The sequence below is a fragment of the Mandrillus leucophaeus genome, unplaced genomic scaffold (genome assembly GCF_000951045.1).
Source record: "Mandrillus leucophaeus isolate KB7577 unplaced genomic scaffold, Mleu.le_1.0 Scaffold64, whole genome shotgun sequence".
In the NCBI taxonomy this organism is placed as follows: domain Eukaryota; kingdom Metazoa; phylum Chordata; class Mammalia; order Primates; family Cercopithecidae; genus Mandrillus; species Mandrillus leucophaeus.
In genome coordinates, this window is record NW_012106919.1 from 6,424,947 (window position 1) to 6,446,030 (window position 21,084).

Below are 21,084 nucleotides of genomic sequence, written 5' to 3' on the forward strand. Positions count from 1 at the left end.
ATAAGAGAAAAAAATAGAAACATTGGACATCATTAAAATTAAACTTTTTTTGTTCATTAAAAGACAATATTAAGAAAGTGATGGCTGGACATGGTGGCTCATGCTTGTAATCCCAGCACTGTGGGAGGCTAAGGTGGGAGGATCACTTGAGCCCAGCAGTTCAAGACAAGCCTGGGTAACATAGTGAGACTTCTTTACTACCAAAAAAAAGTTTAAAAAAATTTAAAAGCCAGGCTTCGTGGTGTGTTCCAGCAGTCCAGCTACTTGGGAGGCTGACATGGGAGGATTGCTTGAGCCCAGAAGGTAGAGGCTGCAGTGAGCTGTCATCACACCACTGCACTCCAGTATGGGTGACAGAGAGAGACTCTGTCTCCAAAAATAGCAATTACATCACAGACTGGGAGAATTATATTCATAAAACATATCTAACAAAGGCTTATATCCAGAATATATACCAAACTTTTATAAATCAATTTTAAAAGAGGAGAAGCACAGAACTCAATTTAAAAATGGCCAAAAGATTTAAATATGGTTTGAAAAAGAAAGAAAAAAGACTTGAACATGGATCTCAGAATCGCCAATAAGCATATTGTTAGTTCAGGTGCTTTGAGAAGCACATGCCAAGATTACACATGAAAGGGATCTACTGGGGGCAATGCCAGTGAAGAAGAAAGTGGGTGGAGCAGAAGAGGGAAAGAACCCTTGTCTGTCCTGCAGGTCTGACTTCTGTGAAAGGAAACAGAGAAGGAAGGAGGATTATATAAGAAAAGCTTCAGATTGCACAGCAGTTCTGAGATAATCTGGGTCAAGCTGATAAGGCGTCTCTGAGCAAAGCTTGCTTATTGAAGAAGTACTCCATGGGGCAGACATTGCCCAGCTCTAGTAGCTCTGCCATGCTTAGTCCTTGGCGGGGAGCAGCCCACCGGAAATGTGGCCTTAGCATAAACATTTGAAGATCTGGATGCTGGAGGTTGTCAATTAGCTATGGTCTTTGCAGCAGGCTCCCTTTAAAGGAGATATGAGTGGTACAGCTCCTCAGTCACAACATATGAAAGATGTTCAATGTCATTACTCATGAGAAAAATGCAAATTAAAAGTGAGATAACTTTATTCATATACCAGGATAGAAAATATAAAAGACTGACAATAACAAACGATGGTAAGAATTTGGAGCAACTAGAAATAGAGTGCATTGCAGGTGGGAGGGTAAATGTATTCAACTATTTTGTAAACTAGTTTGGTAGTTTCTAATAAAGCTAAACATATACCTACTTTACGACCTACAATTCCACTACTGGCATTTTCCCAAGAGAAATAAATGCTTATGTCCACCAAATGACATATACAAGAACATTCATAGCTTTATTCACCATTCCTAAAAACTAGAAACAATCCCCTTGTTTATCGAGAGGTGAATGAATAAATTATAGTTTCTACATATCACAGAATACTACACAGTAATAAAAATGAACAAACTACTGACATACCTGACAGCATGAATGAATCTCACAGCATTTGTTGAGTGAAAGAAGACAGACACAAAAAGTACAAAATTCAAGAACCAGCAAAACTAAACTATGGTGACAGAAGTCAGAATAAGGATTTTCACTGGCAGAGCAAGTATTAACGGAGAAGTAGCATGAAGGAACCTTCTGGGGTAACTGAAATGTTCTCTTTTTTGATCTAGGTTGTGGTTTCATGGGTGAATACATATGTAAAAATTCATTGAGCTGTCTTTTTAAGATTTGAGTATTTTTTGTATGCAAATAACTCAATAACATATAACTTATTAATAACACATAACTTATTATATGTAAATAATTTAAACCTGAGGGTTTTTTTAAAGCATTTTTCTTTCAAAAAGTAGTTGAGAACCAAACAGATGACCAATATAGAATGAGGAGTTTTAATATAGACGGGAAATTGTAAGATTTATGTATTCAACGAGCATTTTTCTGGTACTTAGTATGTGCCAAAACATACGTCAGGAGGTAGGCAGGCAGAAATGACTGACATTGTTTCTTCCTTCAACAAAGAAAGGAGAAAGGAGTTAAGGTTTACTTTATTGAGCAGCCATCATGTGTTATAAGGATTGAATCCTTACGACAATATTGTCAAGAAGCCAAGATTAAACCATTGTATTCATCAGGATTCTCCAGAGAAACAGAAACAATAGAATATTGTTAGGCTATGTATAGATATATAAGAGGAGATTTATTCTGGGAATTGTCTCACACAATTATGGAGGCCAAGAAGCCCCACGATATGCCATCTGCATGCTGGAGAACCAAGACAGCTGGTGGTGTAATTCAGTCTGTCTGAAGGCCTGAGAACTAAGCGAGTTGATGATGTAACTCCCAGTCTGAGGCAGAAAGCCTGAGAACTGAGTGGGGAGGGGATATAAGTCCTGGAGCCTGAAGGCCCAAGAGCAAGGAGCTTCAAAGGCAGCAGAAAGAAAATGGATGTCCCAGATCAAGAGCAGAGAGAGAATTTGCCCTTTGTCTTGTCTTTTTGTTCTATTTAGGCCCCCAACAAACTGGAAGATGTCCTCTCCACATCGGTGAGGTATCCTCACTGATATAACCAAAAATAGTATTTTACCAGCTATCTGGGCATTCCCTAGCCCAGTCAAATAGACACATAAAATTAGCCATCATAACCATAAATCAGTAAAAAGCAGTTAAATATCATGATCATTAAGTGGCATTAAAGATCATGATCATCAAGCCCGGATCCTTTGATTCCAAAAGCAATGATCTTTCGATCACAGTAGACTCCTCAAGTCATAAAGATTCTACCATTTCATTATGGGCAAAGATCTGTAAACATAAGGTCATGGGAGGACCACTGGGACAGAAAACAATGCTAGGTGCTTGTGTTGTCACAGAGTCTCTAAGTGCTAGCATGTTCTGAAAGGGGGGAGGATAAATTTGGACTTGGGGAGCAGGGACCCCTTTGCACTCTTTGCTCTGGTTCTGACAGATTTCCATTCAGCCCAACACATGTTGACTGAGTGACCACTCTGTGCTGCCTTCTGATGCTGTTCAAATAGACACATAAGAGCATGTTTTGTTATGGTCTCCCCTGACTGAAGGCAGATGCTACAAGTTCTTAAGTCTGTCTTTAGGGAATCTTTGTATTGTTTAATGGTCTGTCTGACAGCAGCTATTTGTACCACTCTGCTGGCAGCAGGAAAATGAGGGTTCTTCTGTTCTTAATGCCCAAGATGTGACCAGCCCAATAAAAGGGTGCTGATGTCAGAAGGGCCTGTATTCTCTAAGCATGGGCCAAATACCTTCTAGCCCTAAAACTGACAGATGGGACTGCTGGTGTGGAAAAAACAGAACAGAACAGAACAGAACAGAACAAAACAAACAAACAGAAAACATTGAAGCAAAACATTGAGTGGTGTTACAGGAGTCTAAAGTAACTGGGCTTTGCTTCAATATCAAATAAAGGTTACTGGCTCAGCCCAACATTAGCTCCTAACACACATAGGTGTCCAAATATTTCCCTTGAAGTTCTTTTATTGATTGAGGAAAGGCATTGTTAGGATTAAATGTGGATCATTCAAATGCAGTAAACCAGTAGATTTTCCACCTGGCAACAGAAGGCTCAATGGCAACTCCGGATTTAATAGTAGTCTTTCCATACAAAAGAAATAGTAAATATATGAGCCCTCATCTATCAATGAGACGAAATTGAAGCCACTAACTACTATCTCTTACACTCCTCTACTTAGATTTTTTTGCTTCTTTTAGATGGTGTGCCAAATGAATACATCCAATAAATTAATACTCAGGAATGTGTGCTCTGGATTCAGACTGCCTGGGTTCAAACTCTGATGATGTCACCCACTAGCTGTGTGATCTTTGCCGGTTAATCTTGCTTTGCCTCAATTTCTTCATCCATAGAATGGGGATAATACCCATTACTTCACAGAGTTGACTGTGAGGATTAAATGAGATCTGCATGTGTGGAAGTCAGAACCCATGTTAGGTGTCATCATCATTCTTAACAAGCTAGCCATTTTAATTCTTCCTATTCCTGAAAAGAAAACGAGATACCTGCATTTTACTTCTTAATTCTTAGCACACTAGTAGAACAGGATGTGGAAACAGAATGCAAGCATGGGTTTTGCCACGAGATAGGATCATTGCTTGGGTTCTCAGCTCAAAAGGATAATTTAAGGGATAGGTAAGTATAAAGTTTCAGAAGTCAAGATATCAAGGCAGTGTGAACAGAGGAGCATGTGGATAGAATTATCTGAGTGCTTTACAGTTAAATGCAAAGCCAGGGTAGTTTAATCCAGGAGTTCCAAGTGAAGATATATAGTATATGGGAATTAATGAGAAATGGAATCACTAGAGACTCCTATTCTGAGGTACATTTTACCTATGTTAATTACCTGTTTCAATTTACATGTAGATTTGAGTGCAAATGGCACATTTGGAGAACAACTGTTATGGAAGATACCAAATAATTAGTTTGGGAATCTGTATTAGTCTGCTTGGGCTGCCATAACAAAATACCACTGATAGGGTGGCTGAAATAACAGATACTCATTTTCTCACAGTTCTGGAGGCTGGAAGTCCCAGTCAAAGTGCCAGATGATGTGGATTTTGGTGAGGACTCTCTTTCTGGCTTGTAGACAAGCCACCTTCTCACTGTGTAGTCACATGGCATAGCAAAGAGGGCAAGCTCTCTGGTCTCTTCTTAGAAGGGCACTAATACCATCATGAAGGGCCCATCCTCATGACCTCATCTAAACCTAATTATCTCCCAAAGCCTCCATCTCCAAATACCATCATACCGGGGGCTAGGACTTCAATACATGAATTGTGGGAAACATCATTCAGACTATAGCCAAATTGACAGCATAATTAATGAACTGGACTGTGGTTTGTCCTGTCCAAGGTGTGCACTCTTCATGTCTGTTAACATAGTTCAGATGGAGTAAGTTATCTGAGTGCTACATGTTTGGCATTTTTTATTGTGCATGTATACACTTAGGTAGGAGGATGTACAACTCAAGAGCAAAACCAGTCAAGTGAACTGAGTAGAATTTCCCCAACTGCCACTTAGCAGTGCTCCAGCTCTTCCATCAGAAATAGGCGATCACTGAAGTGTCAGAAATGGTGTCATCATGAAAGAGTGTAAGGATGGAAAGGGATTGCTTAAACATGCATGCGGAGCTCTGGGTGGGAATACAGAAACCCTGGACACCTCCTCCTCCACAGCTGATCATTAATGCTGTTTCTGTCTGCCCTGAACTCAAGGAGAAATGTGGAGGGTTGAGCAGGGAGGAAGTGGGGAAAGCAGGAGAAAAAGAGAAACAAGAGAGAAGAAAAAGCGACAATTAGCACATAAAAGCGAGAAGGCAGAAATAAAAGCCAACAAATCACAGAAAAAAGAACTGACCAGCCTCTGCCCACCCAGCTCTGCTCTGGGGCTCAAGTGGGTCTCTGTGATCCACCGTGCCAGCAGCGCTCACAGCCCCCGAAGAAACTGCTGGCCCAGAGAAGGAAGAAGGCTGAGAGCTTGCAGGAAGAAACCCTTCAGACACCACGGGAGGCAGCAAGCCCCACCACACTGAGGCAAGGCCTCACTGTCTCTGTGGGGCAGCAGACAGGATAAGTCCTGTCTTACTGTGTGTGGAAAGAGGTGTGTGGGCTTCTGCTTAGAGTTAGGTGGAAGTTCAGCCTGAAAGGGAGGGTAAGAAAGTACTAAAGAGGAACAGAAGAGCTGAGAGGAGCTAGATCTTTTCAAGGGGATGTCTGCTTCTGCACCACGTGACAGTGGAGGATGCCTTGGATCTTCATCAAAAGAGGCAACTTCCTCTTCTCCTTGAGAGACAGAGCAAATCCCTCATTTACAACATAGAACCTTCCTAGCCTTCATCCAAATGCATGTAAATCTTGAGAGAGCACCAAGAGGGAAAGGAAGGAGGCAACAGATTCTATAAGAAGTGAGACGTGACAGACGTTGTGAGGCAAATCGACGCAGGAGATGGTAGTGTGACTGAATGAATCACTAGCCTAGTGTGAGGCAAGGGCCTCTGTTCTGAAGAGCCACCCCCCTGAGGCCTCTGGGCTGCTTCCTGTGCTGCTCACCAAGAAAATGCCATGCCAGGCTAGGTGTGGTGGCTCACGCCTGTAATCCCAGCACTTTGGGAGGCCGAGGCGGGCAAATCACCTGAGGTCAGGAGTTCGAGACCAGCCTGGCCAACACAGTGAAACCCCATTCCTACTAAAAATACAAAAATTGGCTGGGCGTGGTGGCGCACACTTGTAATCCCAGCTACTCAGGAGGCTGAGGCGGGAGAATCACTTGAACCCAGGAGGCGGAGGTTGCAGTGAGTCGAGATGGTGCCATTGCACTCTAGCCTGGGTGACAGAGTGAGACTCTGTCTCAAAAAAAAAAAAAAAAAAGAAAAGAAAATGCCATGCCAAGTTAAACTCACTTTCTTTTCTGATATGCTGCTTTCTGCTAGGCTGGTAAGTCATGGGACGGCTATATCTGTGTGCATGAACTGCAGCAAGGCCTTTGAACAAGAGGAACAACATGCACACTACGTGACTGCATGCTTGAGTGAATGACCATACCCAAGGCGTAAAGACCATGGCGCCATGTTTACCTGGAGGGGCTCTCTCCAGGTCTTGCTAAAGCACTCTGCCTTGTTGGGCATTTTTATTGGCAACTTGGAAGAAGGGAAAGAGAGCAGGCTTGTCAAGTGTTCAGTTGACACAGAATTAGGAGATGGCACTAATAAGTCAGTTGACAGGAACAAGATTCAAAGAGATCTAGATAACCTAGAATAATGAATCAAAATTAACATGAAATATAGTTAAGTTTAGGCAATTAGGTGCACCAAGTAGGGGAGATGAGCTCATGCATGAAAAATGAAAACAGTAGGTTTTGGTTGACTGCACACTTGATACACATTATTAGCATAACATATTTATTTAAAAACAGAGAAAAAAATTTGGAGTTTTACACTGCATATATAAAATGGTCATATCCAAAATAAAGAAGATAACTACCCCACGGTATTTTTCATATTGCATTCTCTTTGGGATGCCTCAAATTAAGCATACATTCATCAAAAAATACTGGTGAAACCCCATCTCTACTAAAAATACAAAAATTAGCCAGGTGTGGTGGCATGTGCCTATAATCCCTGCTACTTGGGAGGCTGAAGCAGGAGAATCGCTTGAACCCAGGAGGCAGAGGTTGCAGTGAGCTGAGATCGTGCCACTGCACTCCAGCCTGGGCAACAGAGCGAGACTGTCTCACAAAAGAAAAAACAAAATACTGGTGAGGGGATGTCGGGGGGAGAAAAGTAATTGATGCAGTTGGACAAGTTTCTCTGGGGAAAGAGAATGCATGTGAAGTGCAGAGAGGATGAAATAGTCATATTCATATATTTTAAAGTGATGTAAAAGTGGATCAGGTGTATTTTGTTTAACTCCAGATGACAAGAAAGTAGAAGTTTCAGACAGAAAGATTTCTGCTCAATATGCATTAGAATTAACTGACATTTTGACACACTCAAAGCGAACTTGTTATAAACAAGTTTCTATGCTGAATCAATTAGGGATGCTGTGGAAGGGATTTGGGAGGACACATTAGGTGGCTTTAGGGTTCCTTCTACCCTGTGATTTCATCCATTCTATTTCACAGATACGTATGCAATGTTTACATGCTGTGTATACAGTGATTAGTGAGGCAAAGAGAAATAAGTCCCTGCTTTTTTGGCACTTACATGTATAGTCTATGGGGAAGACAGACAATGAACAAGTCAACAGACAACTATGAAATAAATGTTACGTGGAAAGCAAACCGGGTACTGAGAGAGAACAAGGAAGAACCTTTGTAGATAAAGTAGTCAGGGCAAGGCTCACTGAGATGGTGCTTGCTGAGACCTAAGGATGAAGGGCTAAGGTTTTAAAGAACTGAGGAAAGCATTCCAGGCAGAAAGCACAATATAAATGCAGGCCTTAGGGTAATACGAAGTTTGGCACACTGAGGAACAGAAAACAGGTTAGGGCGGCTGCAATATAATGGTTGGGGAGTGGGATGGCTGTCTGTGAGAGGGGAAGCAGGTAGGACCAGATCATGCAATGCCCATAGGAACCAAAAGGATGACTTCACCTTTTTCTCTAAGTGTAATAGAAAGTCACTGAAGAGTTATAAGCAGAGTAACAGAACCTGATTCATGTTTTAAAAGGTTGATGAGTTCTTTAAGGCCATTTTCATACTAAAAAATAGCAGCAAAAACCAGAGGCTGCTCTGCTCTGGCTCCCAGGCTAACTCAGAAAGGAAAAGGAGGGAGAACCAGGAAGAACTCTGCCAGAGTCTTCTCAGCTACTAAGATCCCAGCATCCAAGGAGGCTCACAAACTTCATGGCAAAAGTCTTCAGAGCATTGGGTAGTATTGTCTACGCTCAACTTGAGAACCTGGAATCCACCTTAGTGCCATTTGTTGCTTAAGAAATGCAACTCAGAAACAAAAAGAAAACAAAACAAAACAAAACAAACAAAAAGAGGCCGGCTGCAGTGGCTCACGCCTGTAGTCCCAGCACGCTGGGAGGCCAAGGTGGGCGATCACTTGAGGCCGGGAGTTCGAGACCAGCCTGGCTAACATGGTGAAGCCCCGTCTCTACTACAAATACAAAAATGAGCCAGGCATCGTGGCATGCGCCTATAATCCCAGCTACTCGGGAGGCTGAGGCAGAATTGCTGAAGCCTGGGAGGCGAAGATTGTAGTGAACCAAGATCACACCACTGCATTCCAGCCTGGGAGACAGAGTGAGACTCTGTCTCAAAAAACAAGGGGGAAAAAAAAAGAAAGAAAGAAATACAACTCAGGGTGGCCACCAGAAAACAAGTACATAGCCAGTGGAGGCCTTGAGGCTCAAGGTTATCTTGAATGTGTAAAGCGGCGAAGGTTTTAGGGAACAAATGAGTAATGAGGGTTGAGAAGAAGGTTAGAATTAAGTAGAATAACTAGTATAGGGTTAAGGGGAAGAGGGAAAAAACAGCTTGGGATAAAACTTGAATTAGATACCAAAACATTGGGTAGGAGGGCACGAAGAAAATAAAAGAAAGAAAGGATTAATTAGAGGAAGGTTAGGATTGAATAGCTAGGATGAGAACTAGGCAAGTTTAAGAGCTGTTCTGATGAAGGTACAGAGACGTGGCGCCTATGACCACTCTACTGCTGATAGTATAATGCCATTATACGCCATATAAAACAATGGGAGAAAAAGAAGAAAAGAACACCAATAATCCTACCATCTTAAATAAGCATTGTTATTCTTATTTTGGTACATCCTCTTTGTTATTGTTTTCTATGTGTTTGTGTTTAATATCTTAATTGGATTTTAAAATCAGAGCAATACATGCTAGTTGTAGAAATAAAAACTGCACCAATCTCCCCACCCAACCTCCCAGAGGTATATAAATGGAATCATACAATATGCAGTCTTGAAAGTTAATAGTTTGTTGTGACTAACATATTTTTCATGTCAGGTGCGATGGCGCACACCTATGATCCCAGCCCTTTGGGAGGCCAACGTGCCAGATTGCTTGAGCTCAGGAGTTTGAGACCAGCCTGGGCAACATACTGAAACCTTGTCTCTACAAAAAATACAAAAATTAGCCAGCTGTGGTGGTGTGCTCTGGTAGTCCCAGTTACTTGGGAGGCTGGAGTGGGAAGACTATTGGAGCCTGGGAGATGGAGGCTGCTGTGAGCTGAGATCGCACCACTTCCAGCCTGAGGGACTGAGTGAGACCCTGTCTCAAAAAAAAAAAAAAAAAAAAAAATGGACATGACTATAGTCATAGTACATTGTATAATGTTTGTTACTTAACATTATACAAACGATTACGATGTCTTTCATCTCTTTGTATTAATAATAATTAATGTCATTTTAACTTAGGTTTAAGTTCCATACAAACATTAAAGAGACTTTCAAGACCATTTAAAAAGAGGAAGATGATGGCTAAAAAGCACATAAAAAAGAGTGCCACATCAATAGAAAAATCCAAATTAAAAAAAAAAAAATCAGATACCACTTCACACCTACCAAAAAATGCACACAATAACAAGCATTGTTGAGGATGTGAAGAACTGGGAACCCTCATACGTGGCTGGTGGAAATATAAAATGGTATAGCCACTTCGGAAAGTGGTTTAGCAATTTCTTAAAAAGTTAAACTAACCATATGACCTAGCAATTCCACTCATAGGTTATCTGCCAAAGAGAAATGAGAGCAAATGTTCATATAAAGACTTTAACGTTAGGCCAAGTGTGGTGGCTCATGCCTGTAATCCCAGCACTTAGGGAAGCTGAGGCAGAGAGATTACCTGAGGTCAGGAGTTTGAGACCAGCTTGGCCAACATGGTGAAACCCCATCTCTACTAAAAATATAAAAATTAGCTGGACATGGTGGCTCAAGCCTATAATCCCAGCTACTCGGGAGGCTGAGGCAGGAGAATCATTTGAACCCAGGAGGAGGAGGTTGCAGTGAGCTGAGATCGCGCCACTGAACTCCAGCCTGGGCGACGGAGCAAGACTCCATTTAAAAAAAACAAAACCAAAAACAAAACAGACTTTAACATTAATGTTCATAGCAATATTATTCCTAATAACTCCAAAGGAAAATGATCTAAATGTCCACCAACTGGTGAGTGAACACAGTGGAATACTACTCAGCAATAAAAAGGAGTGAAATACTGATATATGTGCAACATGGATAAACTTCAAAAGCATTATGTAAGTGAAAGAAGACAGAGGCAAGAGTCTACATATTACATGACTCTATTATATGAAACGTCCAGAAAAGGCAAACTTATAGACAGAAAGCATATCAGATGTTGCCTTGGGACTAGCTGGGGGTGGCAGTTGGAATTGACTACACACAGCTTTGAGGAAAGTTTTTGAGTGATAGAAATGTTTTAAAACTGGATTCTGGTGGTGATAGCACAACTTCATAAATTTACTTAAGAAGTGAATTGTGGGCTGGGCGTGGTAGCTCACACCTGTAATCTCAGCAATTTGAGAGGCTGAGGTGGGTGGATTACCTGAGTTCAGGAGTTCGAGACCAGCCTGGCCAACATGGTAAAACCCCATCTCTACTAAAAATACAAAAATGAGCCAGGCGTGGTGGCGGGCACCTGTAATCCCAGCTACTTGGGAGGCTGAGGCAGGAGAATCACTTGAACCCAGGAGGCAGAGGTTGTAGTGAGCCAAGATCATGCCACTGCACTCCAGCCTGGCAACACAGCAAGACTCTGTCTCAAACAAACAAACAAACAAACAAACAAACAAAAAAAGAATTGTGGCCAGGCATGGTGGCTCAAGCCTGTAATCCCAGCACTTTGGGGGCCCAAGGCAAGCAGATCACCTGAGGTCAGGAGTTCAACAGCCTGGCCAACATGGTGAAACCCCATCTCTACTAAAAATACAAAAATTAGCTGAGCACGGTGGCACAAGCCTATAATCCCAGCTACTCATGAGGCTGAGGCAGGAGAATCACTTGAACACAAGAGGCAGAGGTTGCAGTGAGCCGATTTCATGCCATGCACTCCAGCTTTGGCGACAGACCAAGACTCCATCTCAAAAAAAAAAAAAAAAAAAAAGAAGATGAAGATAAAGAGCCTGCTTTGAACCACTTTTGGAATAATATTTCAAGAACAGTGAAATTTGGAATCTAATACTGAAAAAATATTGGTACAACAAAAGAATTTGTAGTCTCTTGGCTTTACAAAATATAACCACATTTGTTCTCATTACAGTATCATCCTGATTGAGCCTATGTCAAAGGACAAGTTGAAAACAGTCATATGTTTGAAAGGCACGAAATGAAATGAAATGAAATTGAATTACCATTACCTATCTTCAAACAAAAAGAATGAAACAGAAGAGGGTGGGCCTCAGTTTGGTTTTTATGTTACTATGCTGCTACCTAGTGGTCATTTAGAAAATGGCAGGACTTGGGTTTTTCTTTTTTGTCTTGGATTTGTTTAGCCATGTCTGTACACCACAGCAAATACCTAAACGCTTACCGATGTGTGGGTTAAATATCTGAATGTATCGCTGAATAATTTATGCTTTATAAAAATACTATAGTGGCAAGAACTGGATTCAAAGTTTTGAAAAATGGTTTTTAGTCCCTGATCGGCTGGTGTCAGCTTTGTGACTTTGAGCCAGCTCAAAATTAATCCATGGGTACTATCCCGTTCCAAAGTTTTAGGAGCAGCTCTGTAAGGTCAGCTCCTTAACTGCTCTAAACTTTAGTATCTTCATCTTGAAAATGGGGATAAACAATCCCATCCCTAGGTTAGTTGTGACAATTAAATGTGACAATGCATATACAAGTACTATCTCAGAACACACCTCAGGAAAAGTTAGAATATGACTTTCCCTCTCAGAATGTGCCTAATGGGGAACAATTCTTTATCTGTCAATTAAAATTAGTTACTGCTTCCCATCGTATCCCAAAGCAACAAGCAAAAACACCAGAAGTTCAGAAAAGTAAATATGATTCTTAAAATGACCCGCTGATTTGAAAAATAAATTTGAACAATTTAAAAAATAATCAATAAAGCATAGCAGCTGGAATTTTACAAATCACTTAAAACTTGGAAATGCTGATTATTTTAAAACAATAAGGTAGTGATCAAGATGTCAAAAGGTGAATGTTCTAGCTCATCCTCTCACCAATGGTATCTTATGGAGGTCTGACATGTTTAATGTATGCCAGTCAGCACAATGCTGACCACAGAAAGTATAATCCTTTCACTTTCCCAAGAATTAAGCCCCGCTTCTGTGGGGTTGGACTTGTTCCTGGGTGTGGTGGCTCACACCTGTAATCTCAGCACTTTGGGAGAGTGAGGCAGGAAGACTGCTTGAGCCTAGTAGTTCGAGACCAGCCTGGGAAACACAGCAAGACCTCCTCTCTACAAAAAAAAAAAAAAAAGAAAAAAAAAGAAATCAAAGAATCAAAAAATTAGTTAGGTGTGGTGGCACATACCTGTGGTCCCAGCTACTCCAGAGGCTGAGGTGGGAGGATTGCTTAAGCTCCAGAGGTTGAGGCTACAGTGAGCTATGATTACACCACTGTACTCCAGTCGGTGGCAGAGCAAGACACTGTCTCAAAAAAGAAAATAAAAATAAATAAAAACAAAATGAGTGTCTGTACTAGGCGGGAGCACAGTAGTTCAATCATGGCTCACAGAAGCTTCAACCTCCCTGGGCTCAGGTGATCCTCCCAAGTCAGCCTCCCAAGTAGCTGGGACCACAGGCATGCTCCACCAAGCCTGGATAATTTTTGTATTAGATGGAGTTTCACCATGTTGCCCAGGCTGGTCCCAAACTCCTGGATTCAAGCGATCCACCTGCCTCAGCCTCCCAAAGTGCTGAGATTACAGGTATGAGCCACCTTGCCTGGCCCACCCTAGATTTTATTCAGTATTTCACAGGTCAGAGAACTAGTTTTCTTCTGTAACTGAAGGGTTTCTACTATCACTTTATTTCTTCACCCATTAGGATATTTCCTTAGGATGCCAACATATCTAGATGACTAATTTTAGTTATTACTTTCCATGCAGCAGATAGATGTTTTGGCATTACTTAGTTTTTAAAACAGCTTTATTAAGGTATAATTTAGATATCACAGAATTCACCTATTTAAAGTGTAAAATTCGACGAGTACAGTAAATTTAATCAATGGTGCACCCATTACCACAGTCCAGTTTTAGAACAATTCCAACATATACTTTGCATTTGACCAGCTCCATACTGAAAAATTTATTGGATAATTAACCTGTGCATTTTAAACCATCTAAATCTAGGACCCAGCCTAGACATTATTTTGAATAAATCAAGCTTTAAGGAAAAACAAACTCTAAACTTTACTCAAAATAGAGATCCATAAAGCACATTCTCCCAAGGTCTCTCCAGGGGTCTGTAGGCTAATTAGGAATACAAATTTAAAATATAAATTAAGAATAAAAAATAATACACATACACCAATACACGTATGTATTTTGAAAAGTGTATTCATTATAGTTTATTTCAATAGGCATAAGTTTTTTTTTTTTTTTTTTAAGAGACAAGGTCTCACTCTGTCACCAAGGCTGGAGTGCAGTGGCATAATCACAGCTCACTGCAGCCTCGAACCTGTGGGCTCAAGCCATCCTCCCACCTCAGCCTTCTGAGTAGCCACAACCCCAGGTGCCCACCACCACACTCAACAGGCATAAAAATTAATTTTAAAAATGTTTCCAGTTATGACCATCTTTCATCCAATCTCAAACTTATTTTTTTCAATCTTTTAAATATGATGAAGTGGAATAAGTTGCCCAGAGACTTAACATTTTTATCTAGTATATTTTAAATTTATGGAAGAAATATTCCCCATTTGTGATTTGGCTGTGCACACTTTTACCGGGTTGGACTGGAGATACTGACTTGGGTACTTGCAGAGGAGGTGCTTCTTTCTTAATGGGATATTTAAGAGGCCCCGATTTTGCCTTATTTTAAAAATTATTCAAGAAATAATTAATTACCATGCCCCTCTAAGTTCTGCAAATCCTGTATTCATGGTGTACTACCTCCAATACAGCATCTATTAAACACATACAAATACATCAATTGCAAGAATAACAATCTCGGAATAATGAAAATGCCTCTACCTGTTTTTTGTTCCTGTCTTATCTCTAAGTTCATCTAAGTTTCAGAAGGGTAGTTATGTATAAATGAACTCCACTTTGGAAATTCCATTTTTCTCTAGTCCTGGAGAGTTGCTAATAACTCCATTCATTTTGACATTTAAATACTATTTTATATTTTTATGTAAGTGTTCAATATGCACTAGTTCAGTCTCCTCAAAATACTGAGTAAGTTTCTTGTGGTTAGAATAGTTGTTTCAAACTTTGTGTGTGTAAATGAATAAATTTTACATTTCTCAAGCACCTAGTCCACATCGGGCATAAAAAAGCTATTTAACAAGTACTGTTTAATTAATAAATGATACCTCAGGTTTGTCTCCCTTTCTCTGGATCCCCATAAGATGTACGTTTATCACATCGCCGAGATTTCCTAGACATTACAGATTTTCTGTTCTACGGCCCCCATAAGAACAGTGCAGGTGCCACACCATATGTCTGGGACATATGGTCCTCAATAGCTGCAATATGAAACTATTTCTATTGTAATAAATCTGGTATCTATTCCTCTTTTTGTTTACTAATAGTTTGATTACAACTTCAAATTTTAAAAATCGAGGATGAAGCTAAATAGAAGGGAACTGTCCCCTTTCTTCTATTTAACCTCATCTTCCACTTTCAAATTACAAAAGAATATTAGTAAAAAAAAGTTTGACAGTACAAAATAATAAAGCAAAATTCGCCTTCACCAAAAGTCATCTATTTCCCCTTCCGTAGTTTCCACGTTGAGGCTGGTAACTCGGGGCTTCCACTCTGTGCGAGCCTAGAGAACGTCCAGTACACACAGGAAGCAGCTGCGCGGGCCAAATGGCGCTGAGACCTGCGCACCTGTCCACGGACCAGCCCACTCGCCAACTCTTTGACCTTGGGTGAGTCTCTCAAATTTGAGTCTCCGGATCTTCCATAAAATGCTACCCATCTCATCAGGCTGAGTGAGGAGAGCCGTGTATGTGTAAGCACTTTGTGAAATCTAAAGCACGAGGCAAACTTAAAGCATTGTTGGGGGGAGGGGGGTCCTAGAGAAGTCTTTGTGCCTGCCTATGAGAGCCTTTTCAGTTCCCCGCAGCAGCTTCCAGGGACTTCCCACCACCCCGGCCGCTCCGGCTCCTGCACCGCAAATCTCGCGGCTCCGCCTGCAGCTGCGGCTTCCCCCGGCCTCCCCGCCAGCGACTGAGCGAGGAGCCCAGCGCGCACGAGCGCCAGCCTGGCTCAGAGACGCCCGCGAAGCCACGGCCTTTCAGCGCCTGCTAACTGGCGTTACCCCTAGGGCCGCCTCTCGGTTTTAAACGTAAACAAGAGCTGCCCTTCCCTCTTCCAAGACCTGCAAATCCAAGATTCCTTTCCTCCGGAAGCCCCTCCGCCTTCTAAGTTTCTCCCCAGCCTCAGCCACGCCCCAGCCAGCAAATGCCGGGTCTTCCACGTCCGCTCGCTTAGTTTTTGATTTCGGCGCGCGCCATACCTGAGGGCGGCTGTGATTGGTTGGAGGTTAGCGAAGTTCCTATATGATTGGCTGATGGCGGGTAGGATGGAAGAAGGCCAAGGGCGGAGAATTGTGGGCGGGATTAAGACTGCAAGAGCTGAGTGATGGTTGGTTCCTGAACAAAGAGGGCGGAGTAAAAGGCGGAAGCAGAATTTGGGGCGGGGCCTTGTGGAACTTGGGAGACCCAGCGAGATGGAAGTAGTTAGGTGTCCGGAGCACGGTAAGGGGCTAGGGTCTCAGCGTCCCCTGGGGCCTGTTAATTTAGCGTGGCGTAGTCGTTCACTTTCTTCTCTCTTCAGGGACTTTCTGCTTTCTTAAGACCGGCGTCCGCGATGGCCCGAATAAAGGAAAGAGCTTCTACGTGTGCCGGGCAGACACGTGCAGCTTCGTGCGGGCCACCGAGTAGGTCTCGACCTGGGCCCCACTCCCTGTGGCTACCTCCCGAGAGAAGCTGCCGGCTCCCCGCTGTCGGGGGCCACAGAGACGAGGAGTAGTGGGGCCCTGGTCTGCGTTGTCAGGACCCTTTAAGCAGTTGGTGATCCCAGGGCAGCGTGGCGTGTTTGGAAGACGCCCAGCTAATTCTGGCTGTGTGACCCGAGGCTGGTTACTCTCCCTCTCTGGGCCGATGGTTTCCCTACCTGTAAAATTGAAGATCGGTGTTTTCCAGCTCTGGGTTTCTATTCACCTGACAGGACTTAACCACTCCCTTCTCCTGCTCAGACAGTCCCTCCCCCTTTAAAGGAGTAAGGACACACAGCAGACATGGTGGAAAATAATTTATCTGTGTTTTGCACTAGTTTTAGGCCCGACTGTTTTTTTTAAATGTTTGAGCTTAAAACACTCTAGTGATTAGTTGTTAGCCTTTTTATTTTAAAATAGGAGTCTCTGCATCTAAATGGTGAAATTGATAATTCAAAGAAATTAGCGCTGGAAGAAACAACGGAGGGCCTGGCGCGGTGTGTGAGGCCTGTGATCCCAGCACTTTGGGAGTCCAAGGCGAGCGAATCGCTTGAGCCTAGGAGTTCGAAACCAGCCTGGGCAACATGGTGAAACCCCGTCTCTACAAAAAATTTAAAAAAAAATTGGGCATGGTATCACACGCCTGTAGTGCCCGTAGTCCCAGATACTCGTGAGGCTGAGGTGGGAGGAGAGAGTCAGAAATGTTAAGCATCTTCTCTAAAGTGAGGAAAGTTAATAGTTGGTCAAGTGTTAATGTTTTCACAATACCAAGTGTCTACATCTTCTATGTGAATTTTAAAACTACCATCACATCATTAAACGTTTGCTCTCCATTCAGCGGAACTTGTTAGAGAAAAGTTATTTTTCCACGTGTCAGATGTAAAGTACATAATGGATATCAGTATTAGAAAAGTGTCCTTTCAACATGTACACTAACTTCCCATGTTTCTGTTTCATGAGTTAGATGATTTACACTGAGCCTCTCAGGTCAAGTTTTGTGAGATAGAAGCATTTTTACGTTTGCAGGAATTCAGCATTAATGGTGGCATAAGATTTGGTTTTACATTAAGAGAAACACTCTTATTTAGGTCCCATCTACACAAATGCTTTGCTATACAAACTAGTACAGTGGTATTTGAAGACAATTATTTGATAAACTTGATTTATTTGGAATATATCTGATAACCAAAATATAGGCCAAAAAAGTGCCATAGGTATAGGAGAGTACTTTAAACTTTCACTCAAACCTGTTTACTCTCAAATGTTATATATATTTAAATTTTTTCATAGTAAGTTGGGAGTGATTAAAAAATTTACCCAAAACAAGAAGCATATAGGACATATTATTAGAGGTAGGCATGTGAATAACACTAATTGACAGCTCTCAGGTTATTATAGGGAAAGCATGAAGGAAGAGCCTGGGGAAAATTCATACAGGGCCTCAGCCAGCCCTAATTATGTCATTCATAGGGGGATCTCAGTGTAGAGGTTATACAGTGCAGTGTAATTTTAAACTTTTGAGTCATCAAGAAATAGTTACGCTTTATTTGAGAAAGTGGGTAAAGATGAAAGCTAGGGACCCCTTCCCCAAAGGAATGCCCACAGCCGTGATAATGAGTGGGAATTACAAACCCAGTAGAGGTTATACATAGATTCTTGATGTAAAAGCCTATAGTTTTGGTTTGACTTTAGGATATTGATCTCTGTTCCTGGCCTAAAAATGTTTTCAAATTTTTTCTTTTCTCTAGCCTTCCTGTTTCTCATTGCTTATTGCATGAGGACTTTGTGGTAGAGCTTCAGGGTTTGCTTCTGCCACAGGACAAGAAAGAATACAGGTAAGGGTCCAAAAGGAACATCTAAGTATATTTGCTTTTTTTTTCTCCCTGAAAGAGTTGCAGCCAGGTATGTATTAGGATTGTTCTTTAAAAGTCATTTTAAAAAACAAACAAAATTTGTGTATGTATTAAGTGTCTTTTGGGCTGTCACTCCGTAACTGCTGAGCAACTAGTTAATCTGAGAAGTCTGATTTCTGGTAATTTTCACGTAAATGGCTCCACAATCATCCCTCTCCAACTGTCAAGTAGCTTATAATGTCAGCTGACCATTGGCCACTAACTTGCAGTTAACTTGTCAACCTTCCAATTCTGATAATAGAACAAGGTAATGGGTAAAAATGGCTGACAGATATTTAGTACTCAATAAATGTTAGTTTCCTTTCCTTTCTATGGGAATTTGGGAAGGGCAGAGAAGTCTATAGAGATGGGAGATATTTGTCATGAGTATTTAAAGATAAAGGAGGAATTCCCTAAGTGTTACAGAGAGGTCATATTTAATGGATTAATATATTGCGTTAGAGTACTGAGGCATGAATTAGCATGGCGTTTTCAGGGAAAATTTGAACAGAGACTTTAGGAGATAAGGCTGGTCAGGAAGGTAGGGGTCAGGATGTGATAGTCTTTGTGTGATATTCTATGCACTTCAGAATTTATATATTCTAGATCCCCCCCCCCCACCCAATTGAAGGCATTTGAGTACCACCTACAATTTTTACATACCTGAGTACTGTTCATACTTCTATTTTTCTTAATTTAGTTATGTGTATAGTAAGATACACAAGTCTTAAGTTTTCAGCCAGTTGAGTTTTGAGAATGTATGTACCTGCTCATAAAACCAAGCTCCGAGTCAAAATATTACCCCAATAAGTGCCATCAGTCCCCTTCAAGTTAATTTCAACCCTCCCATCTCTACCCCCATCAGCAATCACTGTTCTGATTTTTATCTCTTTAGATGTGTTTTGATTGTTCTTGAATGTTATATAAATGAAATCCTACTGCATGTACTCTTCTGTGTCTGACTTCTTTTACTTAACAGTGTGTGAAATTTATGTAATATGTATCAGGAATTCATTTTTATTGTGGAGTTGAATTTCATTTATAAATGCACCACTTTGTTTCTTGTGCCTATTTGCCATCAGAAAATCTCAACGTATCTGTTTAACTCTTTTGTCCTTTTTTTTGCATTGAAATTTTTATCAAGTAGTTTTAGATTCACATACAGTTGTAAGAAATAATACAGAGTTATCCCCTATAGACTTTATCCAGTTTCCCCCAGTGGTGACATTTGCAAGGTTTAGAAATATATCACTAACAGGATATTAATATTGGTGCAACCCACCAGTTTTATTGGTAAAGGTAGTTTTACTTGAACTAATTTATATGTGTATGTGTGCGTATATTTAAATCTATACAATTTTATCCTGTTGAGTCATGTATCTACCACTACAGTCAAGGTACTGAAGAGTTCCCTCACGGGACCTCTCTGTTGCCCTTTCTATAACCATACCCCCTTCCCTCCCTTCTACCCTCTTCATCCCGGCAATCAGGAATTTGTTCTTCATTTCTAAAATTCTATCATTGCACAATTGTTACATAAATGGAATCATACAGTATAACTTTGGAGATCTTTGCCTGTTTTAAAAATTATGTTGTCTTTTTTAAAAACTGAGTTGGAAGCGTTCTTCATAAATTCTCTATACAGGTTAGGACAGGCATGGTGGCTCACGCCTGTCATCCCAGCACTTTGGAAGGCTGAAGTGGGCAGATCACTTGAGATTAGGAGCTCGAGACCAGCCTGGCCAGCCAACATGGTGAAACCCCATCTCTACTAAATAAAAGAAAGCAAAAAAACCAAAAAAAAAATTAGCCGGGCGTGGTGGCACACTCCTGAAGTCTCAGCTACTCGGGAGGCTGAGGCAGAAAAATCACTTGAATCTAGGAGGATTCAGTGAGCTGGGGGAGGTTGCAGTGAGCTGAGGTCCCACCACTGCACTCGAGCCTGGGTGACAGAGGGAGACTCCCTCTCAAAAAAAAAAAAAAAATTCTCTATACAAGTTATTTGTCAGATATTTGTATTGTGAGTATTTTCTCCCAGTCTGTGGTATGTGTTTTCTTAATTGCTTTTTAAAAAGCAAATGGTTTAATTTTTTATGAAGTCCAGTTTATCATTTTTGTATGGTTTGTGCTTTTTGTCTGATCTCCAAGAAATCTTTGCCTACCCCAATGTCACAAATATTGCCATGAATTGTCTAGAAGCTTTATAGTTTTATTTTTGTTTGTTTGTTTTTTTGAGAGAGAGCGTTTCGCTCTGTCTCCCAGGCTGGAGTGCTGTGGTACAATCTCAGCTCCCTGCAACTTCCGCCTCCTGGGTTCAAGCAATTCTCATGCCTCTGCCTCCCAAGTAGTCACAAGTAGCTGGGACTACAGGTGCTCACCAATAATTTTTTTGTATTTTAGTAGAGACGGAGTTTCACCGTTTTGCCCAGGCTAGTTTTGAACTCCTGAGCTCAGGCAATCCACCCATCTCGGCCTCCCAAGGTGCTAGGATTACAGGCGTGAGCCACTGTACCTGGC

The 21,084-nt window shown here is 41.4% G+C and overlaps 1 protein-coding gene and 1 long non-coding RNA gene across 3 annotated transcripts in view; one reads left to right on the top strand and one right to left on the bottom strand.

Moving 5' to 3' along the window:
* The window catches only part of LOC105554383, a 33,737-nt gene extending 18,194 nt beyond the window's left edge, over positions 1–15,543 (bottom strand). Inside the window, exons 1-2 of the long non-coding RNA XR_001008321.1 lie at positions 15,426–15,543; positions 6,638–6,812 (exon numbers count right to left, since the gene is read on the bottom strand). This is a non-coding gene — a long non-coding RNA (uncharacterized LOC105554383). The remainder of the gene's footprint in view (positions 1–6,637; positions 6,813–15,425) is intronic.
* An 812-nt stretch (positions 15,544–16,355) lies between these two features.
* Positions 16,356–21,084, top strand: part of TTF2 (transcription termination factor, RNA polymerase II) — a 56,860-nt gene continuing 52,131 nt past the window's right edge. For both annotated transcript variants that reach the window (XM_012000843.1, XM_012000841.1), the window contains exons 1-3: positions 16,356–16,436; positions 16,516–16,618; positions 18,424–18,510. In XM_012000843.1, the coding sequence (XP_011856233.1) occupies positions 16,409–16,436; positions 16,516–16,618; positions 18,424–18,510 (218 nt within the window). In that variant the 5' untranslated portion in view covers positions 16,356–16,408. The remainder of the gene's footprint in view (positions 16,437–16,515; positions 16,619–18,423; positions 18,511–21,084) is intronic.